At 48.1% G+C, this 26,251-nt stretch overlaps 9 protein-coding genes across 9 annotated transcripts; 7 read left to right on the top strand and 2 right to left on the bottom strand.

Moving 5' to 3' along the window:
• Nucleotides 1–366: 366 nt before the first annotated feature.
• On the top strand, nucleotides 367–1,484 carry HD556DRAFT_1237330 (kinase-like protein; the record flags this gene model as incomplete). Its single annotated transcript, XM_041297889.1, has 3 exons — nucleotides 367–451; nucleotides 501–775; nucleotides 837–1,484. 3 exons carry the CDS (start codon nucleotides 367–369, stop codon nucleotides 1,482–1,484), a joined length of 1,008 nt encoding a protein of 335 aa, XP_041160153.1.
• Nucleotides 1,485–4,908: 3,424 nt separating this feature from the next.
• Nucleotides 4,909–5,282, top strand: HD556DRAFT_1208335 (uncharacterized protein; the record flags this gene model as incomplete). Its single annotated transcript, XM_041296518.1, has 2 exons — nucleotides 4,909–5,001; nucleotides 5,052–5,282. Coding segments are annotated over 2 exons (324 nt in total), but the record flags the coding sequence as incomplete, so codon positions are not given.
• A 2,218-nt stretch (nucleotides 5,283–7,500) lies between these two features.
• HD556DRAFT_1308326 (uncharacterized protein) lies at nucleotides 7,501–8,733 on the top strand (the record flags this gene model as incomplete). The annotated part of the gene is made up of 6 exons (XM_041300124.1): nucleotides 7,501–7,631; nucleotides 7,757–8,023; nucleotides 8,284–8,358; nucleotides 8,457–8,526; nucleotides 8,576–8,618; nucleotides 8,672–8,733. 6 exons carry the CDS (start codon nucleotides 7,501–7,503, stop codon nucleotides 8,731–8,733), a joined length of 648 nt encoding a protein of 215 aa, XP_041160155.1.
• A 1,560-nt stretch (nucleotides 8,734–10,293) lies between these two features.
• HD556DRAFT_1206600 (uncharacterized protein) lies at nucleotides 10,294–10,682 on the top strand (the record flags this gene model as incomplete). Its single annotated transcript, XM_041296487.1, has 2 exons — nucleotides 10,294–10,401; nucleotides 10,452–10,682. Coding segments are annotated over 2 exons (339 nt in total), but the record flags the coding sequence as incomplete, so codon positions are not given.
• Nucleotides 10,683–12,917: 2,235 nt separating this feature from the next.
• HD556DRAFT_447923 (uncharacterized protein) lies at nucleotides 12,918–14,724 on the bottom strand. Its single transcript, XM_041310629.1, has 4 exons — nucleotides 14,636–14,724; nucleotides 13,529–14,585; nucleotides 13,000–13,478; nucleotides 12,918–12,942 (listed from the first exon to the last, which is right to left on the bottom strand). Exons 1-3 carry the CDS (start codon nucleotides 14,706–14,708, stop codon nucleotides 13,082–13,084), a joined length of 1,527 nt encoding a protein of 508 aa, XP_041160157.1. The 5' UTR covers nucleotides 14,709–14,724; the 3' UTR covers nucleotides 12,918–12,942; nucleotides 13,000–13,081.
• HD556DRAFT_1371912 (P-loop containing nucleoside triphosphate hydrolase protein) lies at nucleotides 14,658–16,531 on the top strand. The gene is made up of 11 exons (XM_041302970.1): nucleotides 14,658–14,689; nucleotides 14,760–14,859; nucleotides 14,907–15,018; nucleotides 15,070–15,176; nucleotides 15,226–15,327; nucleotides 15,379–15,574; nucleotides 15,640–15,932; nucleotides 15,987–16,020; nucleotides 16,075–16,161; nucleotides 16,216–16,286; nucleotides 16,358–16,531. Exons 2-10 carry the CDS (start codon nucleotides 14,762–14,764, stop codon nucleotides 16,243–16,245), a joined length of 1,059 nt encoding a protein of 352 aa, XP_041160158.1. The 5' UTR covers nucleotides 14,658–14,689; nucleotides 14,760–14,761; the 3' UTR covers nucleotides 16,246–16,286; nucleotides 16,358–16,531.
• A 28-nt stretch (nucleotides 16,532–16,559) lies between these two features.
• Nucleotides 16,560–21,511, top strand: HD556DRAFT_1270441 (ATP-dependent RNA helicase). The gene is made up of 22 exons (XM_041299166.1): nucleotides 16,560–16,802; nucleotides 16,861–16,978; nucleotides 17,028–17,309; nucleotides 17,364–17,456; nucleotides 17,509–17,646; nucleotides 17,695–17,840; nucleotides 17,891–18,128; nucleotides 18,178–18,284; nucleotides 18,345–18,473; nucleotides 18,524–18,930; nucleotides 18,982–19,079; nucleotides 19,131–19,196; nucleotides 19,249–19,422; nucleotides 19,477–19,665; nucleotides 19,718–19,903; nucleotides 19,964–20,087; nucleotides 20,142–20,272; nucleotides 20,318–20,545; nucleotides 20,596–20,775; nucleotides 20,829–21,116; nucleotides 21,179–21,347; nucleotides 21,402–21,511. The coding sequence occupies exons 1-22, from the start codon at nucleotides 16,603–16,605 to the stop codon at nucleotides 21,428–21,430; spliced, it is 3,720 nt and encodes a 1,239-aa protein (XP_041160159.1). The 5' UTR covers nucleotides 16,560–16,602; the 3' UTR covers nucleotides 21,431–21,511.
• HD556DRAFT_1371936 (uncharacterized protein) lies at nucleotides 21,512–23,787 on the top strand. Its single transcript, XM_041302971.1, has 3 exons — nucleotides 21,512–22,015; nucleotides 22,077–23,468; nucleotides 23,514–23,787. Exons 1-2 carry the CDS (start codon nucleotides 21,518–21,520, stop codon nucleotides 23,439–23,441), a joined length of 1,863 nt encoding a protein of 620 aa, XP_041160160.1. The 5' UTR covers nucleotides 21,512–21,517; the 3' UTR covers nucleotides 23,442–23,468; nucleotides 23,514–23,787.
• Nucleotides 23,690–25,734, bottom strand: HD556DRAFT_448753 (uncharacterized protein). The gene is made up of 3 exons (XM_041310631.1): nucleotides 24,173–25,734; nucleotides 23,999–24,099; nucleotides 23,690–23,938 (listed from the first exon to the last, which is right to left on the bottom strand). Exons 1-2 carry the CDS (start codon nucleotides 25,236–25,238, stop codon nucleotides 23,999–24,001), a joined length of 1,167 nt encoding a protein of 388 aa, XP_041160161.1. The 5' UTR covers nucleotides 25,239–25,734; the 3' UTR covers nucleotides 23,690–23,938.
• Between the last annotated feature and the right edge of the window lie 517 nt (nucleotides 25,735–26,251).

Raw genomic sequence — 26,251 nt, forward strand, 5'->3', positions numbered from 1 at the left:
CCATGTCGTTTGGTCGCTATAATGAGCGGCCTCGAGGCTCCCACGTTGGCCTTGACATTACACCAGCTCAAGTTGAAAGCCTGGATAGCTTGTCTAGTTCCCTATCACCATCAAGAACCCTCGGAGCCCTTTCTTTTCTTTCCTTTTCATAAGCGATTAGCTCTCCCATGTGTTTCCCGCACTTCCTAGTTCAACGTCAGCCACCTCCGATACAACCGTAATTGCCACGACCCGGAACACACTATAACCTGCCCTTCTTCACTATTTAATCTGCTTCTCATTTTCTTCTAGTCTCCATTAAACTCCCATACTCACTCGACTTCTTTTCATCAGTCCCCGTTCCATCTTACACCCTCGTAACGAACAATGGCAGACAGCTCAGCACACCGACTTGACCTTCGTGTCGGTGGGAAATACAGGCTCGGCAAGAAGATTGGCTCAGGTTCCTTCGGTCAGTTCACAACATCCTTATATGCTCCCGTTTTTACTCATTACAACAGGTGATATCTATCTCGGGATCAACATCATCTCTGGCGAGGAGGTCGCTATCAAACTTGAGTCAGTAAAGGCAAAGCACCCCCAGCTCGAGTATGAGTCAAAGGTATACAAAACCCTTGCCGGCGGTGTCGGTGTTCCTTTCGTGCGCTGGTTTGGCACCGAGTGCGATTACAATGCCATGGTCTTGGACCTTCTTGGACCCTCTTTAGAAGACCTTTTCAATTTTTGCAACCGCAAATTCACCCTCAAGACTGTCTTGCTCCTTGCCGACCAACTCGTGAGTAAATCTCACCGTAGTCACTGTCTGCGAGGACTGACCCGCCACTGTATCGCCACAGATATCCCGTATCGAGTACATCCACTCACGCAACTTCATTCACCGGGATATCAAGCCAGACAACTTTCTCATGGGCATAGGCAAGCGTGGCAATCAAGTTAATGTCATCGACTTTGGTCTCGCGAAGAAATTCCGTGACCCAAAGACCCACTTGCACATTCCCTACAGGGAAAATAAGAACTTGACCGGTACCGCTCGCTACACCTCAATCAACACCCATTTGGGGGTTGAGCAGGCTCGTCGCGATGACCTTGAGTCACTCGCCTACGTCCTGATGTACTTCTTACGCGGCGCCCTTCCTTGGCAGGGACTCAAGGCTGCTACTAAGAAGCAGAAATATGACAGGATCATGGAGAAGAAGATGACTACTCCCACCGATATCCTTTGCCGCGGCTTCCCCAACGAGTTCGGCATTTTCTTGAACTACACTCGCGCACTTCGCTTTGATGACAAGCCTGATTATTCTTACCTCCGCAAGCTCTTCCGCGACCTTTTCGTTCGCGAGGGCTTCCAGTATGACTACGTCTTCGACTGGTCTGTGCAGCGTGGCGCCCAAGACGACGGCGCCAGCACCAGCCAAAAGGCCGCTACTGGCAGGCGAAAGGTCGTTCAAGAGGAAGAAGAACACCGTGCAAGCGACAGGATGTAGGTGCCCGTCACATTTCTTTCAATCTTTTGCCTTGCTACGGTCCTAACTTTCTTTATAGGCTTCGTTCTCACACGCGTCAGCAGCAGGCAGCTGCTCCTGCTCCTGCTGTGGCTCAGCCCCGTCCTCGTGGTAGGGAAGACGCCTGGTAATCGCATCATACTTCCTCTTGGTTTGTTTTCATGTGCAGGGCACGCCCCGAGTGCGACCGAGAATGGGGGTGGAGGGAAGGTGCAGGTGTAGCTCGGTCGCTGTTGGATATGGTGTCAATAGATGGTCTGTCGCGGTTTTACAAGTCCGGTTGGGTCATCTCGCGGGTTACGAGGTCGAAACGTCACGGTGAGGGCACGCCAGGTCAACTTGCACTGGTTTGCTTTTACGTCTTTCATCACGACGGGTTCAATTCCAACATCTCGCATTCATGCCCTACGCCGCAGTCACTTTGCATTCCTTGATCGCATCGCATTTCGAGTATATCTGCGACTCGTCACGCCGTCGATGAAGATCACACACTTGCCTCCCCTTATGTATTGTACGGACGCTATTTCTCTTCACGTCGCTTCTGAGCTTCCCTGCGTATACGCAAGGATGCAAAGAAGACGACCGCCTACTTCCTTACCCGCTTGATATGTGTCTTCCCATTAGCGCCCGTTGATGGTTCTCTTATTGAACCCCCCATGTTTCCCAATCCATAATCCTGTTCCAAGCCATTTGAACTCGCAGAACTTTTTTTCTTCATTTCCCTTGCACCGTCACCGTTCATGATCATAGATTCCCCGCTGCGGCTACACACGCTCGTTGGATATCTTTTTGTCATATTTCTCCCCTTGGTTTTTCTTATCACTTATCACATTCCCCCTTGCATCAACATTGTGTCCTTCTGTTCTCCCCTTTACGTAGACTTTGGTGGTTTGTTACCTTAGTTTTGTGGAGGTGCGCGGACAGAAGAGGGCGCCACGATTGGATTTTTGGAGTGGAGTGGAGGAGAGGATATTTGTAATCATGACAGACAGATGAAATTCATTGAAGTTGAAATCGTTTCTACGTGTGATTGGAATTAAATAATTTATTTTGTTCAACGTTAACCTTGGAAGCTAGTGGCGTTCTTATCACGGATGCGATGAGTCAACTATTTCAATTCAACGTAACTACTACATAACACGACTTGACAAGTGATACGTAGGCTCGGTCAAGAGACTGAGACTTTCGTCCTGGGTTATTTAATTTGAGACACTAACAGAATCGATTTGGACCACACAACACCGCAATCATCCCGATGAGTTCTTAGGCGAGTACATGTATGCATCTCAGCAAACCGCGCAGGCCAGGTGATCATGGAGTATGGAATGGGCCCGGGGCCCGTAATCAACGCCGTCTGCCAGAACTACTGAGCAATAGATCAAAAACAAAGAAACGGGTGACGTACCGAATAAGTTCCGGTGCCTTGGAGAATAACTCGAAGGACCCAAAACTTTCACAAGGAAAGAGCCTATATGATAATATAAGACTGCGATCATCAGATCATGTTTGATGGTCGTTTCTAAGAGAAAGCTCACCTCTTCCCCTTCATCTTGCCAGGCCACCAGCTCAACGTTGTTGAGGCAAAACTGGGAAGGCAAACCACAACCACCACGTCGGCAGAAATGGATTTAGCTCGAGTCACCCTGTACATTATATTGAGAACGATAAATCGCCAACATGTTGAGGAAATCAGCTTACTGGCACTGCCACTGGCAACCAAGTTCGTCTCGCAAAGGTGGGGTCACAAGTATAGTAGTACTGGTTTCCCGAAAGAAAGGAAGAGAAGGGCTGCGGGGTTATATATGCGGATATTGTGTTTAGGGGAGGTCCATTAGAAACCTTGCTGGATCCAGCACTCGTTCTTGACAATCCACTAGAATTTTCTCGCCTGATCGTAGTAACTACGTCCAAAGCCATGCGTTCTATCGTATCAATACATATTTCATGTATCATGCACGACTTGTCTCAAGAAGTGAACCATGGAACACTGTATGTGAGTCACTACATTTCCGGTCCATCGTGACTGATGGAAAGGACCCTAATTTCACGCATCCAAACAGCAGGTCAAACCCTCAGGAGGTAGTGAACAGCATCGATGGCCTTTCTCTTTCGAACGATGATTGAAGGCCCTTTGTCTCTATCCTCGTTGGATGCCTCATGTTTGCCTAGATCCATATTCCCGAGGAATATCAGGGACCCGGACACCCTATTCAACCAGGAGTCATACTACATAGCCTCATAAAATGTGATTTCTTTGTCGAAGTCGAAGTCTTTGTGATGCTAAACGCCACGAGGCCGTTTGGAGAGCGCTCGGCCACACCAATACGTGGGTGGAATCTTGAAAGAATTTTTCTGGGCCCTGGCAAGTGAGTCTGTCCGTTTCTGGCGGCTGTGGCATTGCCAAGGTAGTATCGATCTAGTTCGAAACTACGGCCTGTCACATCTACCGACGCGGAGCTGCAACAGCAAACTGAATATATGTCACGTGTGACAAGTTTTACCAACACTCAGCAGCCCTCGCATCTCCTCTAGTGGTACTGTCAGAGCCTGAAGCCAAGACATCGGAAATTATGTGTGAGTGAAGGTGTTCAGCGTAAAATTGAACACGTCTCCTGACCGAACTTATGCTAGTGACTGGTGATGGACTTATATTATATTTGGACTACGAACTGTACAAGCATCGGTCGCCTACCGCTCATCTATATGATAGCCAAGGGCCTAGAGTATCGGACACATAACATCTGCGACTGAACCTGCATGGTATCTCGTCAAAAATATCCACCCAGGCGCTAGTAAACACGTTGACTGATACCCTAGGGCGCCTCAGGCTTTATCTTTCGAACGGGCTCCCGTCCTCATTGGATGCCCCATTTCTAAGATCCGCACACTCGGTGACCCATGGCCTTATAAATGCAACTTCTCTGACCGGGTCTGTCGCTCTTTGTGAGGCCGAACGTCATGGGTGCATGTGAAGAGCGCTTGACAGTGTCGATAAAGGCGAAAAGTTACGCCAGGACGTAAAAGAGCTCTTTTCCGTCTGGTTCTTGAGCCTCATGTTTCAATCTGAAACCGCGTTACAGCCTACTATTGAACTTACCGAGCCGTAGCAGCAGCATATTTATGTGCATGCTGCTTTTGCAAACCACTCAGCGGCCTTCGTCTCCATCCTGGTTTTGCACACTGTTCTACCAGCGCTTGGTGATAAAAACGCGATTTTCCCGTGCTGATGGCCACAACCCTGCAGCAAGACTCCTTGCAAAATGACCATGTGTAAGCGAAGGCGTCTAGCTTAAAAGGCATCATCTCACCGTGCTACGCAAGCGACCATGTCCAGAATGGTGTATCCGTACACCACTCGACTCATGAATTTCAGGGGTCACCACAGAACAATGAGTTCATAATCGACAGGTTCTGGACGTCTTATAAACAGGCTGCAACAGAGTACGATCGTGAGTTTCTAGAGCGGAACAACAGCGACATGGACATCATACTCATTTCTGTAAGCTACCGAACGCTTTTGGAGCATGTATTTGGCTAACAAAATCGTAGTCTGGTCTCTTCTCCGGTGTCAATACCGCCTTTATTATTGCCATGCAACGCAACCCCACGATCCCCTTGTTGTGGCAGCTCGTTCAGAACACATCATCCAATACCGCCATCTCACCTCTCGCTGTCTCAGCAGCAAATTCGCCAAATACTATGTGGTTTCAGACCTTGGCATACGTTGCATTGTCACTCAACCTTCTGGCCGCTTTTGGGGCTGTCCTCGGTAAACAGTGGCTCAGCCATTACAAATTAAACGCTCGTGGAGAGGACAGACAAGAAAAGTTAGACGGTTTGGAAGCATGGCACTTCCACGATGTACTGCTATCATTTCTTATGTTACTACAAATCTCGTTCTTTCTATTTGGGATCGCTCTCTCAGCCTTCGTATGGGACCGTCAAGGAACTGCGGCACTCACTATTATCGTGTTGATGGCGTTCGGCTTATGTTTTTACACATTCATTGTCTTCGCCTCCTTAAAATCCCCGCAATGTCCCTTTCAAACCCCTACTTCAGTATTCCTTTGCTTCATCGGGAGGCGCGTCCAAGTCGGAGTCGCAGGATGGAAAAAGAGCAAGGAGACGTATTCATCACACGGCCCTGGAAAGTTCATGGAGAGTCAGAAGACGCTGTCCGTGGCACGATCGATGAAGTGGATATTCAACACTTCTGCAGATCCAGAGATGATCACTTCGGCTGCTTGGCTGCTGCCGACCATCAAATCCATCCACCAGATGGTCGACATACCAGCTACACACGCACGATTGCTACAAACTTTCGCGGCGTGCTTTTATGATGATGCCCTGCTCAGTCATTCGGCACGCCAAAGAGCTCTTGCATGCGGGAGAGCCTTGCACCATCTAATATGCAATAAAACCCTCGAGACCGTCATTCCCTCAGATTTCATGCGCTTTGATGATTGGACTGATTGGCGTCATCTCAGTCTTCCCTGGGGACTTAAAAGGTGTGAAGAAGCTTTTGCCAAAAAAAAGAAATACACCGCAGCTCTAGATAAAGATTACGAAGATAAAGCACGCGATTCCTTGCGCCTGGCCATCGTGACTGGCTGCCCAGGATTTTTGCAGCCAACCGATACTGCATTGATCTGGGATGGTGTTTTCGACTGTAAGGCCCCGCGTACTGCAGAAGACTTTGATTGGCTCGTGGACTTCCTGGTACACCTCCGGAAGTCCGGAACGAGGGATTACGAGGCCATGGGAGACGCGCTGCTCGCACTGAGTGCCATGCAGGATCTGGGAAGTGTCACCAGACGAGATGGTTACCTTGACGCCATCATTTTTGCTATGGAAGCAGATAAACCATCCCGGCTTCGTCACGCAGCCCTTCGAGCTATATTCGATGCCCGTCTCCAACTAGTGGAGCAGGAGGAGGGAGAATTTCGGGAGAAGTTATTAAAGGAACTCGCGCCAGCTCTGTTCACCGCAACCAGACCTATCGCGCCACAACTATCTGATGATGAACCGGACGCTGTCTTTAATCCCAGACGTGACGGCTGCTATCTACGACTAATTTTCACTCTGGTAAAGCAAAGTGATTGGCGTGCTCATTTAGTGACAGCTGGTCACATTGAGCGATGCACATCTTTGCTAGACCATGTCACCGAGAAATCGAAATTGTCTATACCTCATCCTTACTATCTTGCAGCCATATTGATACGGATGAACCCCTCGGGGGGTGATCCAAGCTCGTTGGGGCGGGCTACCTTGGCCTCTACTCTGGAATCTGAATCTACGAACAAGAAAGAATGCAATCACACTACAAACCCTGCAGCCACGCGGGCAGCCCCAGAGGTTCCTACTCTGCCAAGCTTTCTGGATAATATATCTGAGAAGGACCGGTGGAGGCTGCTCAAAGAAGCATGGTGGGCGATGCGTTGGAATGACCTCCACCTCGAGAAAGAAGCAGTTGAAGCACTGCCTGGCATTTCCACGTACACTCTCGGTTTCCTGGAAACACCGATTGCTCGATATGACACGGGGAGTCTCATCCGACCGGTGGATTGGATATACCGTGCACTCGGTGAGGGTGAAGCGAAGTTGAAAGTGAAATGCCTACTGGATGCACTCTGAAATAATCAACGTTCATCACACGCAAGCTGAATACCAGTTACAGTTAGACAACGTGCAGTATCACTTTCCTATGCAAAGGTATATCCTTTGTTGTAATTATATCACTTGTTACAGACAAGTAACTCGAGGGTTGGTCATTTATTTTGAAATACAAGTCAGCTCTCGCGCTCGCGTGCGGAAAGATTTCGACTAATACTTAGATGGTATGGTCTCTTCCGTGGAAGATCATGTTAACAGCAATCACACTGGTTTGAAACGAAATGAATATTAAAATGATTCATCTTCCCTGCGGCGGCACTTGTGCAGTGCTTTATTCCCCATGAATCATTTAGTCATCCTGGAATGCGTAAGTTGAGCAAAAGCAATGGCCGACGATCCCATAGGACTAGTTAAAGGATTCTCAGGTAGCGCTGGCACTATTGTGGGGTGCGAGTTCGTAGAATACATTAACAAGGGAAGTCAGGAGAATCCCAATCAGAAAACTTTGTTGGCCAGGTGAGTAATGTCGAAGAACGACTCGGGTGAACGTTGAAAATGGCCGAACCATAAGTAAAAAAAAGCACGTGACTTAAGCTGAACTCAGTGACTTGTGAGTCTGACACTTTGCCATACTACTTGAGGTCGGATCGACCAGCGGACATACTGTACAAGCAGATAGGTCGCCTACCGCCCATCTATATGATAGCCAAGGGCCTATATTATCGGACATTCCATCCGCGACTGGACCTGCATAGCACCTCCTCAAAAATGACAATTTGGCAGGCGCTAGTAATACAGCGCCTCAGGCTTTATCTTTCGAACGGGCTCCCGTCCTCATTGGATGCCCCATTTATAGGATCCGCACAGTCGATGACCCATGGCCTTGTAAATGCAACTTCTCTGACCGGGTCTGTTGCTCTTTGCGAAGCCGAGCATCATGGATGCATGTGAAGAGCGCTCGACAGTGTCGACAAAGGCGAAAAGTTACGCTGGGACGTAAAAGAGCTCTTTTGCGTCCGGTTCTTGAGCCTCATGGTTCAATCTGAAACCGCATTACAGCCTATTTAACCCACCGAGCCGTAGCAGCAGCATATTTATATGCATGCCACTTTTGCAAACCACTCAGCGGCCTTCGTCTCCATCGTGGTTTTGCACACTGTTCTACTAGTACCAGTGCTTGGTGCGACTCTCCCGTGCTGATAGCCACAACACTGAAAGAAGACTCCTTGCAAAATGACCATGTGTAAGTGAAGGCGTCTCGTTTAAAAGCGTTATCTCACCCTGTGTGTATCATATTTCCGCCGGTTCACCGTGACTGATAAAAAGAAATATGAATTTCAGGCATCCAAACAGCAAATCAAAGCTTCAGGAGGTAGTGAACAGCATCAATATTTGTGACTTCTCTGTCAAAGTCGGTCATTCTCTGTTATGCTAAATGCCATGTGGCCGCGCTGCACCAGTACATGAATGGAATTTTTAAAATATTTTTCCAGGCCCTAGCAAGTGAGTCTATCCAGTTTTGCGACTGCGGCATTGCCGAGATAATATTGATCCAGTTCGAAACTACAGCCTGTCATCTACCGACCCGGAGCTGCAGGAGCAAGCTGAAGATGTATGACGGGTTCTGCCAACCACTCAGCACCCCCCATATCTTCTCTGGCAGTACTGTCACAGCGTAAAGCAACCAAGACTCGTCGCGAATTACGTGTGAGCGAGGGCGTTTAACATAAAATTAAACAAGTCCCTGACCGAACCTCATATGCTAGTGACTGGTGCTGGACTTATAATTGGACCTAAAACTGTGCAACTTGAAGCGTAGGTTGCCTACCGCCCACCTATATGATTAACAAATGGCCTGGAATATCGGACATTTCATAATATCTGCGACTGGATCTGCATAGTACCTCAAAGATATCAATCCAAGCGCTAGTAGACATGCTGACTGATACCCTATGGCGCATCATGCTTTATCTTTCAAACGGGCTCCTGTCCTCACTGGATGCCTCATCTCTACGATCCATACACTCGGCGATCCATGGCCTTATAAATTCAACTTCCCTGTCCGAGTCTGTCACTATCTGTGATGCGAAAATGTCATGAGGGCATGTGAAGAGCGTGCGACAGCATCAATAAATGCGAAAGGTTATGCCAGGACGTAAAAGAGCGCTTGGCCACCTAGTTCTTGAGCGTCATCGGTTCAATCTGAAACCGCACTACGGCTTATCGAACCTATCGAGCCGCAGGCGCCAGCAGCATCATTTATATACATGCCGGCTGTTTTGCAAACCACTCAGCAGCCTTCGTCTCTACTCGGGATGTTAAAATGGCTGAAGCATCAGTAAAAAAAGCACGTGACTTAAGCTGCACTTTGCCGAAGCGTAGATGGCCAAATATAAAAATTCATTCATGCCGACCAGCGGCTGATACTTACATACTGTACAAGCATATAGGTCGCCTACCGCCCATCTATATGATAGCCAAGGGCCTAGCTTATCGGACATTCAATCCGCGACTGGACCTGCATAGCACCTCCTCAAAAAATGACAATCCAGGCGCTAGTAAACACGCTGACTGATAGTACCGTACGGCGCCTCAGGCCTCAGGCTCTATCGTTGAACGTTCAAGAATGCTCATGTCCTCATTGGATGCCCCATTTTTAGGATCCGCACACTCGGTGACCCATGGCCTTATAAATGCGTCTTCCCTGTCCGGGTCTGTCGTTCTCTGTGATGCCAAATGTCATGAGTGCATGCAAAGAGCGCTCGACAACGTCAATGAAATGATGCCAGGTCGTAAAAAAGCGCTTGTCCGTTCTTGAGCGTCGTCGGTTCAATCTGGAACCGCATTACAGCCTATTGAACCTACCGAGCCGCAGGCGCCAGCAGCAGCATATTTATATACATGCTGGCTGCTTTTGCAAATCACTCAGCGACCTTGGGCTCTATCGCGGTCTCCTTACTTGCATACTATTTAACCAGCACTTGGTGATAAAAAACGCGGTTCTCCTGTACTGATGGCTACAACACCGAAGCAAGACTTCTTGCAAAATGACTATGCGTAAGTAAAGGTGTTTAATGTGGAAAATCGATCGTTGACTAAATACAATATCAGAACACAGGAAATTCTGCAAAAAATCCTCACGACCTTGGAGGACTCGAATATAACGGAGAAAGGGAACAAGGACACATATAACAGGTTCTGGGCGTCTTATAATCAGGCTGCAACAGAGTACGATGGCGAATTTCTAGAGCGGAACAGCAGCGACATGGACATCGTACTCCTTTCTGTAAGCTATCGAATGATTTTGGAGCATGTATTTGTCTAAGAAGATCGCAGTCTGGTCTCTTCTCCGCTATCAATACCGCCTTTATTATTGCCATGCAACCCAACACCACGACCCCCTTATTGTGGCAGCTCGTTCAGAACACATCATTCAATACCACAATCTCACCTCTCGCTGCCTCAGCAGCAAACCCGCCAAATACTATTTGGTTTCAGACCTTGGCATACATTGCATTGTCGCTCGACCTTCTGGCTGCTTTCGGGGCTGTCCTCGGCAAACAGTGGCTCAGCCATTACAAATCGAACGCTCGTGGAAAGGACAGACAAGAGAAGTTAGATGGTTTGGAAGCATGGCACTTCCACGCTGTGCTTCTATCATTTCTCATGTTACTGCAAATCTCATTCTTTATCTTTGGGATTGCTCTCTCAGCCTTCGTATGGAATCAGCAAGGAGCTACAGCAATCGCTGTTATCGTGGTGATGGCTTTCGGCTTGTTCTTTTACATATTCATTGTCGTCGCCTCCTTGAAATTCCCGCAATGTCCCTTTCAAACTCCTATTTCAACATTCCTTCGCTTCATTGGGAGGCACCTCCGAGCCCAAGTCACGGCGGGCTGCAAAGGGAACAAGGAGATGTATTCGTCATACGACCCTAGAGAGCTCAAGGAGAGTCAGGAGATGACCTCCCCGGCACGATCGATGAGGTGGATATTCAACACTTCCACAAATCCAGAGGTGATCAGTTCGGCTGCTTGGCTGCTGCCGACCATCAGATGGACCCCTGAGGTGAACATGACAGCTGCATGCTCACAATTGCTGTCTACTTTTGCGGCATGCTTTCATGATAATGCCCTGCTCAGTAATTCGGCACGCCGAAGAGCTCTTGCGTGCGGCAGAGCCTTGCACCATCTCGTATGCAATGAATCTATCGAGACCGTCATTTCCTCGGATTTCATGCGCCTTGATGACTGGACTGATTGGCGTCACCTCAGTCTTCCCTGGGGACTTGAGAGGTGTGAAGAATCTTTTCGCCAGTACGCCACAACTTTCGATGAAGATCACGAAGATAAATCACGTGATTCCTTGCGCCTGGCGATCGTGACTGGCTGCCCAGGATTTTTGCAGGCAGCCGACGTTGCATTGATCTGGGATGGTGTTTTCGACTGGAAGGAGGACTCGCGTACCACAGATGACTTTAATTGGCTCGTGGACTTCCTGGTACACTTCCGGAAGTCCAAAACGAGGGACTTCGATGCCATGGGAGATGCACTGCTCGCATTGAGTGCCATGCGGGATCTGGGAAGTGACACCAGACGAGACAATTACCTTGACGCCATCATCTTCGCCATGGAAGCAGATAAACCATCCCGGCTTCGTCACACGGCCCTTCGAGCTATGTTCGATGCCCGTTTTAAACTAGTGGAGATAGTTGAGAAGGAGAAGGGAGAATTTCGGGAGAAGTTATTAAAGGAGCTCGCGCCAGCTCTCTTCACCACAACCAAACCTATTATGCCACAGCGCTCTGACGATGATGATCCAGACGCGGTCTTTAATCCCAGACGTGATGACTGCTATCTACGACTAATTCTCACTCTGGCAAAGCAAAGTGATTGGCGTGCTCATTTAGTGACAGCCGGTCACATAGAGCGATGCACATCTCTGCTAGACCACGTCATCATGGACTCGACGTTGTCCGTCACAACTCATTCTTACTATCTTGCAGCCATATTGATACGGATGAACCCCTCGGGGAGTTATCGAAGCTCGTTGGGGCGGGCTACCCTGACCTCTGCTCTGGATTCTGAACCTACGGACAAGGAAGAATGTCGTCCCACTACAAACCTTGCAGCCATCCTCCCCGCAGCCCCAGAGGTTCTTGCTCCACCGGGCTTTCCGGACAATATGTACGAGAAGGAATGGTGGGATCTGCTCAAAGGAGCATGGTGGGCGATGCGTTGGAATGACCTCTACCTTGAGAAAGAAGCAGCTGAGGCACTACCTGGCATTGTCACATACACTCTCGATCTCCTGGAAACACCGAGCGCTCGATATGATACGAGGGGCCTCGTTCGATTGGTGGATCGAATATACGAGATGCTCGATAAAGATGAAGCGAGGTCGGAAGTTAAACGCCTACAGGATGCGCTGAGAAAGAAGGTAGCGTAGTTCATCACACGCAAGAGTCAGATGATGTACAGTATCACATTCCTATGCAGACCAAACAGAAGGCATATCCTTTGTTGTTATTATATCACTCGATAGACAAGTAACTCGGGGGTTGGTTATCCATTTTGAAATCCAAGCCAGCTTTCCCGCTTACGTGCCGGGCAAAGTTGTGCATGATCGTTGGCTGAAAATGGGTCGAAAGCCCAGGTATCTCTCTGAGCAAAAATAGGTCATGACATGTGCGCATTTTTCCTTAGGTCGAACCATTGTCTCTTTGGCAAAACACAATCCTTCATTGAAGTACCAGAGCTGCCCATGCACCTGCCCACATATACATCCCGATGAACTTGGAAGCCTGGCAAAGTCGTGGTTAAACTCCCTGAAGGTATCAGTCAATCAGACAAGGGTTATTTCTTGAGTTCCCTAAATTACAAACAGTCAGATCGTCAGATCGTTTTGTCAAAGTTCTGTTCCTTCATCTTGACAATGACAACAACTAGCATGCCAACATCCCACGTTCAAGTCCACCATATGATCGAAGATGTACCATGCCAGAAAGGCTTCAAAGTGCTGGGTAGATTAAGACCCACTGGCGTGCCTTCTTCGTCGAACCTTGCACCATTCTCGATAAGAGTAACGACCAGACGGGGGATGGCAGCTGCGGTGCCATTTAAAGTGTGGGCGAATGGTACCGCAGGTGCTGACTGAGTCGAAGCGGATGAGGACGCTGGTGTAGTATGCCTGTGCGTACCTGACGACCGACGGTAGCGGATGTGGAGGCGACGGGCCTGGTAATCAATACAATTAGATGCGGAAGAGATTTCTCCCCAACTCCCTCGACCTGGCATCCACGCTTCCATATCATATTTGCGGTACGCGCTAGCACCTAATTCTTCGGTAGGCATATCCAAAACCCTTGTGTCATAATGTCAGAGTAGGGGCCTCGGTCTAATGTTGTTACTTACCGAAACGGAAAATTTAGGCCTTCAAAAATTTCGGTTTGCACACTACGAAGTTCTTCCATCATTTGTTCACTCGCGTCTTCACTACAAACAACGAAAAGCTCAAGCTTCGAGAATTGGTGAACTCGGTACAGTCCGCGAGTGTCTGCGCCGCGGGCACCTGCCTCAGCTCTGAATGAACGGCCAAGACCGACCACTTTCAAAGGCAAAGCTTGCTCCGTGAATATTTGATTTGCGAACATACCGCCAAGTGGTATTTCTGCGGTGCCAGAAAGTACGAGTTCGGGATGAGAAGGATTTGAAGATGCAATATGATACATTTGCGAAACAGGTGGATCAGCATTTTGATCTCTAGGTTGGAATCCACATCGTAGGGCAATGTCTGCCCGAACGACGTCCGGCGTCGTAACGAATCGAAATCCGTGTTTAAGAGCAATTGAGAGGGCATAGTTGGTCAGGGCCATCTCCAAGAGTGCAGCTTCTCCTAGCAGATAATACCATGATGAACCCGTAACGGTCGCCCCCGCTTGGAAGTCAAGGATACCAAGAGCGCGACCAATATCCATGTGGTCACGATTGCCACTGGCAGCAATGGGATCCGATCCATGAGTGGAAAGGACCACAGCAGCTTCCTCTGGACCTAGTGGTACATCAGGATGTGTGTCATTGGGTATCTGCAATGCAAGCCCCAGTAAAATGTCCTCCACTGTCACGAGTTGCTGCTCCAAGTCTGTGACCTCCGCCTTGAGAAGTTTAGCCTCCTTCAAGACAACCTGCTTCTCAATTGGATCTTTGATCTGTCGCATCTTTTCACCTAAGTTCGAGCGTGCGTGGCGCTTCAAGCCTAACTCGCTGGAGAGTCTCTTCTGTTCATCGTAATGGCGCACGACCGACTGCAATGCACCAATCGGAAGTGGAGCCTTGCGATTGAAGGCGTTGTGAGACTTGTACACTATCGACTCTGAAATAGCACGGTAGTCGAGGCGTGGTTTAGGAAGGTCCGTTGTCACAGAGAGCACCTCTGGGGCCTTCATCGACAGAAAACGGGACCCTCTGGAACCTGCAAGTATATACTGTAAGAATTGACTCCAAATATTATGCTCTACTCACCATGCTGCAACACGATATTGAAGCGTTGACGTTGACAGCAATGGCTGAGAGAAGGCAGCAACGAAGAGGACATTAAGCCCAAATGCAAAATGGAATAAACGCGTATGGTCACACCTTGTCACAGACATGCCATGTCACAGCGTCACGCGTCGCGCCTCACTCATGGCTTCATCAGGGAAGGCACCAGCTAATGCCGCTGCAAGTTCAGGCTATGAACTACCGTGGTTCGTGATTCGGCTTCTATATGGTTGCTGTGACTGAGAATTGGTAGGGTGGAAAAGTATAGGCCACAGAGCTTGGACCATGTGGTCGGAAATATTGATACTATTGAAAGGTTGAAGGTCATTGCGAAGGATGGAAATTGCCCTCATATTATCATATCGGTGCGTTTTGATACAATTGAATCCCCTTTCTTGATGCAAATGCCATTGTAGGGTCTACCGGGTATCGGAAAAACAACGAGTATACATTGTCTAGCGCATCAGTTACTCGGGGATGCATACAAAGAGGGTGTTCTCGAACTAAACGCTTCTGATGAGAGGTTTGCAGCTCTAATCTTTGATGTATTTCTTGCTTTGACCTTCCCCTAGAGGAATCGATGTCGTACGGAATAAAATAAAGGCCTTTGCACAGAAGAAGGTCACCCTTCCTCCTGGGCGGCATAAAATTGTGATTCTGGACGAGGCTGACAGGTGCAAAAATCGATGAAGTTACGTCTTGGTGACACTCACTCCGTTGTACAGTATGACCGGTGGTGCACAGCAAGCGCTAAGAAGAACGATGGAGATTTACTCGAACACAACTCGCTTTTGCCTGGCATGTAACATGTCTAACAAAATAATCGAACCAATCCAGAGTCGGTGTGCCATCCTACGATATGCAAAGCTCAGAGACACCGAAATTCTGAAAAGGTTGTTAGAAATATGCGAAATGGAGAAGGTGATATTGATATTCAATTACTGCGCTTGTTGTATTCTTACTAACCAAACCTGCTATTGACGTAGGTCGAATATAATGATGATGGTCTTACTGCTCTCATCTTCACATGCGAAGGTGATATGCGTCAAGCAATCAATAACCTTCAGTCAACGCACTCCGGTTTCGGTTTCGTATCTGGTGAAAATGTTTTCAAAGTTTGCGACCAGCCCCATCCTGTCATCGTACAAAGCATGATCCGATTATGCTTGAAGGGCGATATTGATGCTGCGATGGAGAAACTAAATGAGCTCTGGGAGCAAGGCTACAGCGCTGTTGACATCGTGGTCACAATCTTCAGAGTGACAAAGACATTCGATGAGTCAGTCCCAGCTTACCGAGTTATCGCCAGCGCTGAGAATATCTCTCTTGTCAGACTACCCGAGTATTTGAAGCTTGAATTTATCAAGGTTAGAGGAAGTGTCCCTGCATATCACGAGCGCTTTAACGGATCATACCATCAGGAAATTGGCTTCACGCACATGCGCATACTTGAAGGTGTGGGCACTATTATCCAGTTGGGCGGTTTGCTAGCTCGATTGTGTAAGATGGTACGCCTGATCGTTGAATGCCTTATTCACTGTTGCTGAATGAGCGTTACATAGAACATGCAGCCTACATTGTTTCAAGTATAGCATTCGTTGTTGCCAGTGTGTTTGCGTAGCATTACTGCCTGGTAGGCTTAAATTCCTCTCAATCGAGTGGCTCGACTCTGTTGACGTTGAACCGCTGAGGCTTTTGTCGCAGATTCCACGTTTGAGCTGCAATATTATTCCTGAGTACAATCGTTAGACGGCACCAAAACATAAGGATAGTAATAGTCAATCAAACATTTGACTTTCTCCGCAGAGAACGATATAATTATTATGGGAGGAATCTGTGACCTGGGTGCATCAGTGTGAAGTGTGATAATGCATAATTTCCAACACAGCCACAGATCCTTAATCGAGTTTGATCATTTAAAACTATGATATAGCACTGCTGCAGAACGGATGGCTAAGACTATGCCAGATAATCGCGAACATGTCATGGATCAAATATTGAACCCTCGGCGGGAGGATGCAGATCAGATATTGGAAGGTCTCGGAGTTGCTGGTTTCCCCACTCGAGACAAGGTCAACCAAGAAATTGAAGCCAAGTTACTCCTTCCACCAGACAGGATACCGGAGCACTGGCTTCCAACATATCAAATGTACGTGCATGCTCTGTATATGCTTTAAAACCAGCAAATTTGATTTCTTTCACCTCAGAACATGGCAACCCGAGATTTCTATACAGTCACTCTTGAACTCCGAACCCTCTCCACCGCCGACCAGTCTGACTTTCCTGCGTGCGGGTCTCGAAGGACGTGTCATTGGTTATGCAGAAGTGAGCCCTTGGTTATTCTCCCACGTTTTGTACTGTAAACTCGTCCAAGACGCCAAATGCAGTGGTTTCGACAGCGCTCACATCGACATCTATGGACCGTGCTCCTGCTTCAGTCGCCAACTTTGTCAGGGGAAAATCCAGTCATTTTCCTTTCAAACCTGGTGGACTTGACGACGTGATTCTGGCAGCAAAACAGACCACAGCAGCGCCCATCAAAGGGTTGCGAACTGTCCCACCGGGGTTTTCGAGAGGATTGCGACTTTCGGGTGACGATCCGGAAGACGATGCGCTTATCTCTCTCGATGATACTACTGATTACAATGAGGACAAGGTATATTTGTCATTCTCGTATGTATCGTATAGTTGCTCAGCACATATCACTCAGCACAATAATGAAAGTTGCGTGCTGGATGACGAAAGAGATCTCTTACCCAATGGTGATAGTTTGGGAGAAATTGACGAGCTCTTACCAACAACGGTGAGGACCTTGTCGTACGGGATCAATTGATGCTCAAATAATACACTTCCAGCGGACACATCTACGGCCATCAACGGCTCCCCGACGGACTAGGAAACCCAATGTAGTCAAACGCGACTGGGCACATGTGGTTGATATCAATAAGCCTATGACCAACTTCCATGAACTTGTGCCGGATATGGCTCACAAAGTCAGTCATCGTTCTTTTCATGACTCAAAATCTCATGGCCTAGCACAGTATCCTTTCGAATTGGATACTTTCCAGAAAGAAGCAGTGTATCACCTCGAAATGGGAGATTCAGTCTTTGTTGCTGCGCATACTTCCGCTGGGAAAACTGTCGTTGCCGAATACGCCATCGCTCTTGCTGAGAAACATATGACACGGTTTGTCGTGTTCTTTGTATAGCATGTCAGCACTTCAAGTTATTTTCTAGCGCCATATACACGTCGCCAATCAAAGCGCTGTCAAACCAGAAATTTCGAGACTTCAAACAAACTTTCTCGTCATCATCTGTCGGCATACTTACAGGGGATGTGCAGATCAATCCTGAAGCGAGCTGTCTGGTGATGACGACTGAAATCCTGCGAAGCATGCTGTACAAGGGTGCCGATCTGATTCGCGATGTCGAATTTGTGATCTTTGACGAGGTGCATTACGTGAATGATGCAGAGGTACGGTGCCTGCATTATACCCGAACTTACTTTGCTTAGAGTTTGGCAGAGAGGTGTTGTCTGGGAGGAAGTGATCATCATGTTACCTGATCATGTCAATATCATTCTGCTATCAGCAACTGTTCCTAACAGCAAAGAGTTTGCGGACTGGGTAGGGTGAGTAAAATGTGACGCTTGCACGGAAAGGCTTTGACTTTTGCCTGTGAATTTACAAAGGCGAACCAAGAAGAAGGACATCTATGTAATTTCCACGGCGCAAAGACCTGTACCCCTTGAACATTATCTTTACGCCGGCAGGGACACATTCAAGATCGTCGATGCATCTAGGAATTGGGTTGCACGGGGGTACCATGACAATCGATTGGACATTGCGCTCCCTGACGCTACGACTCTAGGTACCAGGATGCTGGCGATGCTCTCAGAAGAAAACAGGACAAGGAACGAGAAGCTGCAGGTCTACCTCCTGTACAGCGTGTCGGTGCTCGAGGCGCTGCAAGAGGTGTGCAGCGTGGCGCAGCACCAGCACGCGGTGGTCAACGCGGCGCAGCCCCGAGTGGGTCCGCACCCCGCGGGCGTGGCGGCGGACAGTCTAGGACCATTCACACTGGGGCAGACAAGAATCTCTACGTGCACCTACTAAATCATCTTCAGAAAAAGGGGCTTCTTCCTGTCGTCGTGTTTACTTTGTCAAAGAAGCGTTGTGAAGAAAACGCTGCAACTCTTACCAATTCAGATCTGTGCACATCTGTGGAGAAGAGTGAAGTACATGTCGCTGTTGAAAAGGCCCTTGCACGACTAAAGGGTAGGCGTAGCGTGTAGATGACTTCGCTGACTGCGTTAATTCACATCCTAGGTTCGGACAAGAAGCTTCCGCAGATCGCTAGGATGAGAGATCTACTATCACGAGGAATCGGCGTTCATCATGGTGGTTTGTTGCCCATCGTCAAGGAGGTCTGAAGAGTCCACACATAACTGTAATCACGACTCACGCGCCGCTGACAGGTCGTAGAGATATTGTTTGCACGTGGGCTTGTCAAGGTTTTGTTTGCCACAGAAACATTTGCTATGGTGCGCTTCTCATCATGTGTTATCGGCAAGGGAATCCTGATGGCACACGCAGGGTGTTAATATGCCCGCAAGATGCGTTGTGTTCTCTAACATACGGAAGCATGATGGGCGCAGCTTCAGGGACATACTACCTGGTGAATATACCCAAATGGCAGGTCGTGCTGGACGGCGAGGTCTGGACCCTACTGGAACGGTGATCATTGTTGCAGGTGACAATCTTCCTGAGGTAAGTTCACTGTCGATTATTCAGGCACACTTTACCAATATCTTTACTTTACAGCAAACATCTCTCTTGAAGATGATGCTCGGCACACCCGGAAAATTGCAGTCGCAGTTCAGGCTCACCTATAATATGATACTAAACTTGCTTCGTGTGGAGGCACTGCGTGTCGAGGAGATGATCAAACGGAGTTTTTCTGAAAATTCTTCGCAGAGACTGCTTCCCGAACACCAAAAGCAAGTTGCAGAGGTATGTTTGTATCTTCCGTTTTTCATACCCGTTGACTCACAATAATCATTAGCATGAGAGGACACTTTCTAAGATGCCTAAACTCGAATGTGATGTATGCTCGGTTGACATCGAGCGCTATTACGATCTTTCTCTTGACGTCGTTGGGTTAAATAATAAACTTTGCACTATGGTGACATCCAGTCCTTCAAATGCCAACCTGCTTGGTCCAGGGAGGGTTGTCATCTTAAGAGACGGCGTATGTTATCTACCAATCACAACCTTAATGACTACTGATCAAGCTCCCGTCTACAACCAGCATTTTAGGCAAGGCAACGTCGGCGTTTTGCTGAAACCAGATCCACGGCAAGCGAGTTCATTCGCGGGCAAGTTATTTTTTGTGCTGGCTATGGTCGACCAAGAAACAAAATTAGGTGATACAGGTATCTATTTAATGACATACGCTAGCACATGAAACCCGTTCATTAAATTTCTAGATGTCGAAGATCGAGCTCTACCACCGAGATGGCCACTGGATCCCACTTCATTAGAAGTCGAGAATCTCACATACGAACTAAGAAGTATCCCTCTCGACAGCATTTCTATGGTAACTTCAGAAACTATGAAGGTATGCAACATTTTTGCTCGGAACTCTGATGCTAAGCCGAAACAGGTGGACGCAACTGGAATCGTCGATCAGCATAGGAAATCTTTGATGCTTGAGATCATCAACTCGCTACAAATTCTTGTCCACAGATGGAGGACTGTTAAAACCATACCGGAGGTTAATTGGGACCGCATACGAACGCTGGATTTCCAGGAGGCATTGCACAGCAGAAATGACCTCGCCAAACGTCGCCAAGGTTTCTCGTGTACACTGTGCGGCGAGTTTCATGATCATGTCAGTTCAAGTCACTTTCACGTTTTCATTCAACTGACTGGGCCGAGTAGTATCTCATTCTCCACGGTCAGAAGACGCTGCGCACCAATATCGAAAAACTCAAGATGGCAATTTCTGACCAGAACCTCGACCTTATCCCGGACTATGAACAACGAATCGAGGTTCTAAAGGAGTTGAATTTTATCGACGAAAATTCGACTATCCAGCTGAAGGGTCGTGTGGCCTGCGAGGTTAGACATAGCCCTGCTACACTGACTCATATTGTCGGCTCACTGAAGTTCAGATCAACTCTGCAAATGAGCTTGTCCTCACTGAACTTATACTCGAGAATACTCTAGCAAGCTATGAGCCTGAAGAAGTGGTTGCTCTTCTGTCTTGCTTCGTCTTTCAAGAAAAGACAGAGGTAGAACCTGTTGTACCGACCAAACTCGAGGAAGGCAGAGATGCGATTCTTACGATCAGTCGGGGCGTAGAATGTGTGCAAGACCGCCACAAGGTTTCAGCGGAGGAATTCAAGACTAGCTTAAAATTTGGTCTCATGGAAGTAGTATACGAATGGGCGAAGGGCATGGTGAGTCAGCGAACGTGCGTAACTTCTGAGGGGCGAAAACTCATAGTCGACCATTTGTAAAGCCCTTTGACCAGATAACGGCTTTGACTGACGTTCAAGAAGGTACGATAGTGAGGGTTATAACGCGATTAGATGAGACGTGTAGGGAAGTCAGGGATGCTGCACGGGTGATCGGAGATATGGACCTATTCAAGAAACTGGAAGAGGCTCAAGTAAAAATCAAGAGGGACAGTAAGTCAACATCACTCTGAAGATTTGTTTGTCTCTAATCCACATGTATTACAGTCGTCTTCGCAGCTAGCTTGTACTTTTAACCATGGTGGCTGTACAATAACAGTATATGTAGTTTTTACACTCCGCGGAATACTAAGACTACTTAAGATTTCTATCCCAACGCAGCGATGTTGATTTTGCCTGAAGTTAACGCGAAACCTTTTCATTTCTTGTACAACTATTCTCCAAGCAAAATGGAAACAGCCTCTCCATGTGATACCGATACAGCCACCAATTCTCGTTTTACCCGTCAAAATACCTCTTCACACTCCACCTGGCAGCGCCCCAATGGTTCTGGCTCCCCGTCATTTGATCAACCGTTGGGAACGGAGAACCCTTCCGCTGTTCAAAATGCTAGCACTGTATTTCAGAGAAGACGTGTCAATCCTGAGAGCCTCGCTCTCCGACTAGGGCCGGATCTTGTCCGTGATCTTGAGGCACTGATACACCCTGGAAACATCGAGATGCCGTCCTTTGCTGTCCGGAAAGAGCTGCAAGAACGTTACAATATCGACAGGAGGCATGTCTATGATTATTTTCACAGCCGAGGCTTGCGCGTGATCAAGGAAGATAAGAATGGTAACACAACCGTACCAAACGATTTTGTTCTAGTGCCGGCGCAATCGGTTCGAACATTTGAATAGATCATCATCAAGAAAATAGCTGATATGTGATCTCTTTTCTCAGCCGAAGCCGAACCTCCGCACTTTGCGCCAAGCGCCTGTAAAGGAGTCACAGAGAGCAACCGTGAACTTGGTATCGAAACTCAAGGAGGCCAAGCCCTCAGTTAACAAACCTCGTGGAGTTACAAAGGCCAGACCTGGCCGTCCAAGGAAATACGCCGTTCGATCCACTCATGACGACCCCCTGCCACCTGCAGTCATTTGTCCGTCATCTCGGATGGCTCGCGCATTTAGTCCAATCCTCCAACCTGACATCCTTCCTGCGAACGACACGGACAACAACCATGAATTTGACATGGCGGTTAGCACTATTGACGAGTCTGATTCATTTGCAGAAGCGATAGACGAGGTCTCTTACACGTATTGTGGCCCACCGGTATTAATGTTCGAGACAACCCCACTCCACACCCTTTCCCAAGCGGTGTCAGATCTAAGAACCGATGGGGCTGAACTAGGTTTATCGCCACGCAAGACTTCTGCCGACCCTTTGTCACCGAACGCTTGTACACTCTCAGCTACTGAGCGGATGGCACTTTATCAACTTCTTTCTGGATCGTTTGGTACTCCTCGTAATATCCAGGAATGCGCCGGTACATACAGAAATTACATGCAGGAACGGTCGCAACTGTACTACGAGGGGCTTCTTGCAGTGCCTTACCGAAACTCTCATTATAATGACCGAAGACGAGCTTCTTCCGACAATCGCCAATCGGTTCCTTGCAATGGCAGCGAGTATAGACGCTGGGTTAACCCGGGAGAGTTCTGCATAATGGACAAGGCTTCGGTTAAGCCGGTCAAATCTGACACGGGTACGATCAGGCCAGTCCTTTCCTTTGACACAGATAACGGGACGCATCCGCTGGACACGTTGTTCCCAATACTTGAGACCAGCGTCGATAATCCAATCAGGGAATCACCTGTTATCCGCAGTCGGCGCCAATCCTATGTACCTTTAGATTTCTATTTCCTTCCAAATGAGGAAAGGGGTGAGGCTGAGGATCTCCTTCTGGATGTAGCATCTAACTCGGGCGCCCCTGAACTTCCCAACCATTCGGTCTCATTACAGTCGAAGATCCGTGGAGGATCTGTCCACGGACATCCGGATTTCCCAGGATCTCCGCCACTGCTGCCTTTGGCTGAACTCTACCATGTCGATGTCAACCCTAAGCGCCCCGCCCCGTTGCCACAACCGGCTTCGAACGTCAATGAAACCAAGAAAAGTCGCCGGAAGAGTGTAGCTCCACAAACCCGCTTCGCTCCCTGTACTCCACAGAAGTCGTACCTACGTGAATGTGACAAGATCAGGACCAGGTCCTTTACGTCCCGCAGCGCTAGAATGCGGACGACTTCTGCTGGTGGAGGAATGTAACAAACAATAGCGGTGACCTTGGCACCGGTAAGTTCGAGATCCAGTGCACACTAAACTTATTGATCGATATAGCAAATGTTTCACGTTTATTTAACAGCAGTTCCACTTTTGACTTAGGCTGTCAATCTGCTTCGCGAACCCCTGAATTCCCAGCGTCACCTCTTAACCATCGCACGACTTGGTCTTGGGATTCCCAGATCCTTAAAGACAGTTTCATGTTCCATGATGACATTCTCTTTACGGTACCATTTGCCAATAATAATAATTAAAAGGTTACCCTGATCCAGAACGCAGTTGCCTTGTTTTTTTTTCAGCCCTCTTTTCGTTTAGTCCTGTTATTTAGTCTACTTCACGTTTTGTTTGTATGTGTCCATAATATCACTAGGTTAAGTAACTATTAACGAGCCCCGAATGGAATGAAGACATGCAATAAACTATGCCCGGTCCAATTATATAGTCATCTAGTTACTAGGCCTGATCAAATACCCAAGTAAAATCTTTTCATGAATAACATCACAGCATGAACAATTGATATGGATAAAAAAATCACCGCCTACTCATTTTCCTATCGCGCCTACAAGTACACATCGGAGTATGCGTAGCTCCTGAGCAGTTTCGGGGATAAGCCGGGCTAAAATGATGAGGTTGAATAGAAGCTCTAGGTGACGGCTCAGCCGTAATCTGGTGATCATATGGCTCCCCGTCACCCTGAGCGTTCCTAGGGTTCGTGCTCAACTGATACCTCACGGCATCGGAGACTGGTTGGCAAAGAAGTGGAAGAGGCGAAAGACTCCGTTCCCGAGGTCTACGAGTGCCTTCATCTGGAAAGACAGAGTCATCAACCTCGGCAGCGGACGATGCTAATTCGTCCAAAGGAATGGGGGGGATTGGGCGGATTGGTTGCGGTTGCAAAATGGGCAGACGGGTGGATGAATTTCGTGTTGCCCCAGGTGTAAGGCCGAGTGGAATTGCATCGGCTAGAGATGATGACGATTTTTGGTACAATGCGGAAGTGGGTGCGAATAATGTAGTCATTGAATTCGAGCTGTCCTGGGTATATGAAGAGCTGTGATGAGGGTATGAAGATGATGTTGGTGACGAATCATTATGAGGTCTTGGGGAATACATATCACTGTCCTGCCGTCGCTGTGCATGGGAGGGTATTTGTCGATGAGACGAAGTAGGATATCCAGGCGCAGACACGGACATTCGCCGGTCTGAAAGCATATATGACGATGATGGCTGCGGCCACCAGGGGCCAGATGACCGTGAACTTTCCCCCAGCGCACCTTCCAGCGCAGAGGTAGATTTCATAACTTGAGGCATGGTTACACCGTAAAACGGCATAGTTTCTTCTTCGATCCCGTCCATCCCCTCAATGTCAAAATCGGCGTCCTCATCTTCGGAGTCAGAATCATCAAAATCCATGTCTTCCCGACTGTCGGGATAGTGGACAAATGGGGAGGACGGCGTTTGCAATGACTGCGTCGACGCAGACGAAGGGGTGTTAATGTCGGAGGACAGGGATGGTTGTGTCGTTAAAATCGTGACTTTAGGATTGATGGACGAAACATGGTGGGGAGCACGTAACAGGCTCGAAATATGACTATAAGCTGACCATGAGTTGAACCTTGGTACGGTCGCAGAGGACTCGTACTTCGGCTGGTAACGTTCGGCAGGGGAGTATAAGCCGTCGGAAGAGTAGGCGCTATCGGGAGAGTGGGAGTGGATATAGGGACTCATGATGTGTGTATGGGGGGACTGGAACTGAGGATGGCAATATATGTATGGCTGCATGACTAGATGATGATGAGGGAAGTCACATTCAGTGTATGATGGAGCAGCAACCAAAGCTGCGCGCGGAAATCGATTCGGAGATCATATACCCCAAGATCAGCCGTAAAGAAGGGTCGAAATCTGGATGTTAAAGAACACAAATAGAAAGGCTGGGATGTCAGTAACGTATCAAATTGGAAGACAGGCGATTTAAAACCAGGCCCGCATCGCTAAGTCGGCTGCTGTTGGCATTTACTTACGGTGGTGGATTGTATAGGGTCTCGAATGATTAACTCTTGTGACTGCGTTACTTCCATTGATCAGTCCCGTAATGTACCGATAGCAAACAACGCAATCGGGGGTAAAGTGGCTCACGAACACGTTGAAATCTGTACTAAGTGATGGCGCAAGAATGGACGCGGAAGTGAATTAGCGACCTTAGTCGTCAAAGTCATCAACCATGTGATATATCAGGAAAATCACCGGTCAGAAAGAAGGCCGCATGTATTAGCTACGGCAGCAAGGTCACTGACCAGTTAACCGTGTCTACAAGGAGTTGGCTTGAGAACCGGATAAAGAATACTGGAGAGAGTTGCTCTGATTGTGAGGGAAAGACGCACCTGAACCTCGTGTTATTGACAGCGCCATGAAGTTCCCTTGGGTGACTGGCAGCCGTCAATAGCTACAAAGCATTGTACCACATATTTGGCATTACTCCCTTTGTTTCCCTCGCGTGATCAGTGGTATTCCCGGAACGGGTGACCTCTGGGCATTTGTCAGGCCCGTGTAGGGGGTTCGTAACAAGATGCGCTTGAGATGCGCTTGCGAATATCAATCAAGGTTGTCCATCAACGAGTGCACTGGCCGAATAAGGAACCTTACCTGTTCCCATGAAATTCAATCTTCCGTTTCATCTTGATCTGATGAAACCTCATGATGCTACTAAGATGGGCCAAGTGTGCCATGTATTAGCTTCTCCGTGATGTCGTAACAGATGGTGCGTTATCGCTGAACTGCGCGCGATCATACAGCAG

The sequence above is a fragment of the Suillus plorans genome (genome assembly GCF_016647745.1).
Source record: "Suillus plorans strain S12 chromosome Unknown HD556scaffold_28, whole genome shotgun sequence".
Lineage (NCBI taxonomy): Eukaryota > Fungi > Basidiomycota > Agaricomycetes > Boletales > Suillaceae > Suillus > Suillus plorans.

What these genes read in the sequence shown, in the direction of transcription:
- HD556DRAFT_447923 (XM_041310629.1), bottom strand. Translation starts at nt 14,708, where the DNA reads ATGTCCTCTTCGTTGCTGCCTTCTCTCAGCCATTGCTGTCAACGTCAA. An exon ending in CAATATCGTGTTGCAGCATG is followed by an intron (nt 14,586 to 14,635) that starts GTGAGTAGAGCA and finishes ATATACTTGCAG; the next exon opens with GTTCCAGAGGGTCCCGTTTT. An exon ending in GGCCTAAATTTTCCGTTTCG is followed by an intron (nt 13,479 to 13,528) that starts GTAAGTAACAAC and finishes TTATGACACAAG; the next exon opens with GGTTTTGGATATGCCTACCG.
- HD556DRAFT_1371912 (XM_041302970.1), top strand. Translation starts at nt 14,762, where the DNA reads ATGCCATGTCACAGCGTCACGCGTCGCGCCTCACTCATGGCTTCATCA. An exon ending in AAATATGCGAAATGGAGAAG is followed by an intron (nt 15,575 to 15,639) that starts GTGATATTGATA and finishes CTATTGACGTAG; the next exon opens with GTCGAATATAATGATGATGG. An exon ending in TGAAGCTTGAATTTATCAAG is followed by an intron (nt 16,021 to 16,074) that starts GTTAGAGGAAGT and finishes TCATACCATCAG; the next exon opens with GAAATTGGCTTCACGCACAT.
- HD556DRAFT_1270441 (XM_041299166.1), top strand. Translation starts at nt 16,603, where the DNA reads ATGGCTAAGACTATGCCAGATAATCGCGAACATGTCATGGATCAAATA. An exon ending in TGCCGGATATGGCTCACAAA is followed by an intron (nt 17,647 to 17,694) that starts GTCAGTCATCGT and finishes GGCCTAGCACAG; the next exon opens with TATCCTTTCGAATTGGATAC. An exon ending in CAGGTGACAATCTTCCTGAG is followed by an intron (nt 19,423 to 19,476) that starts GTAAGTTCACTG and finishes TTTACTTTACAG; the next exon opens with CAAACATCTCTCTTGAAGAT.
- HD556DRAFT_1371936 (XM_041302971.1), top strand. Translation starts at nt 21,518, where the DNA reads ATGTTGATTTTGCCTGAAGTTAACGCGAAACCTTTTCATTTCTTGTAC. An exon ending in TTCTAGTGCCGGCGCAATCG is followed by an intron (nt 22,016 to 22,076) that starts GTTCGAACATTT and finishes CTCTTTTCTCAG; the next exon opens with CCGAAGCCGAACCTCCGCAC.
- HD556DRAFT_448753 (XM_041310631.1), bottom strand. Translation starts at nt 25,238, where the DNA reads ATGCAGCCATACATATATTGCCATCCTCAGTTCCAGTCCCCCCATACA. An exon ending in TGCCGTGAGGTATCAGTTGA is followed by an intron (nt 24,100 to 24,172) that starts GCACGAACCCTA and finishes GCCGTCACCTAG; the next exon opens with AGCTTCTATTCAACCTCATC.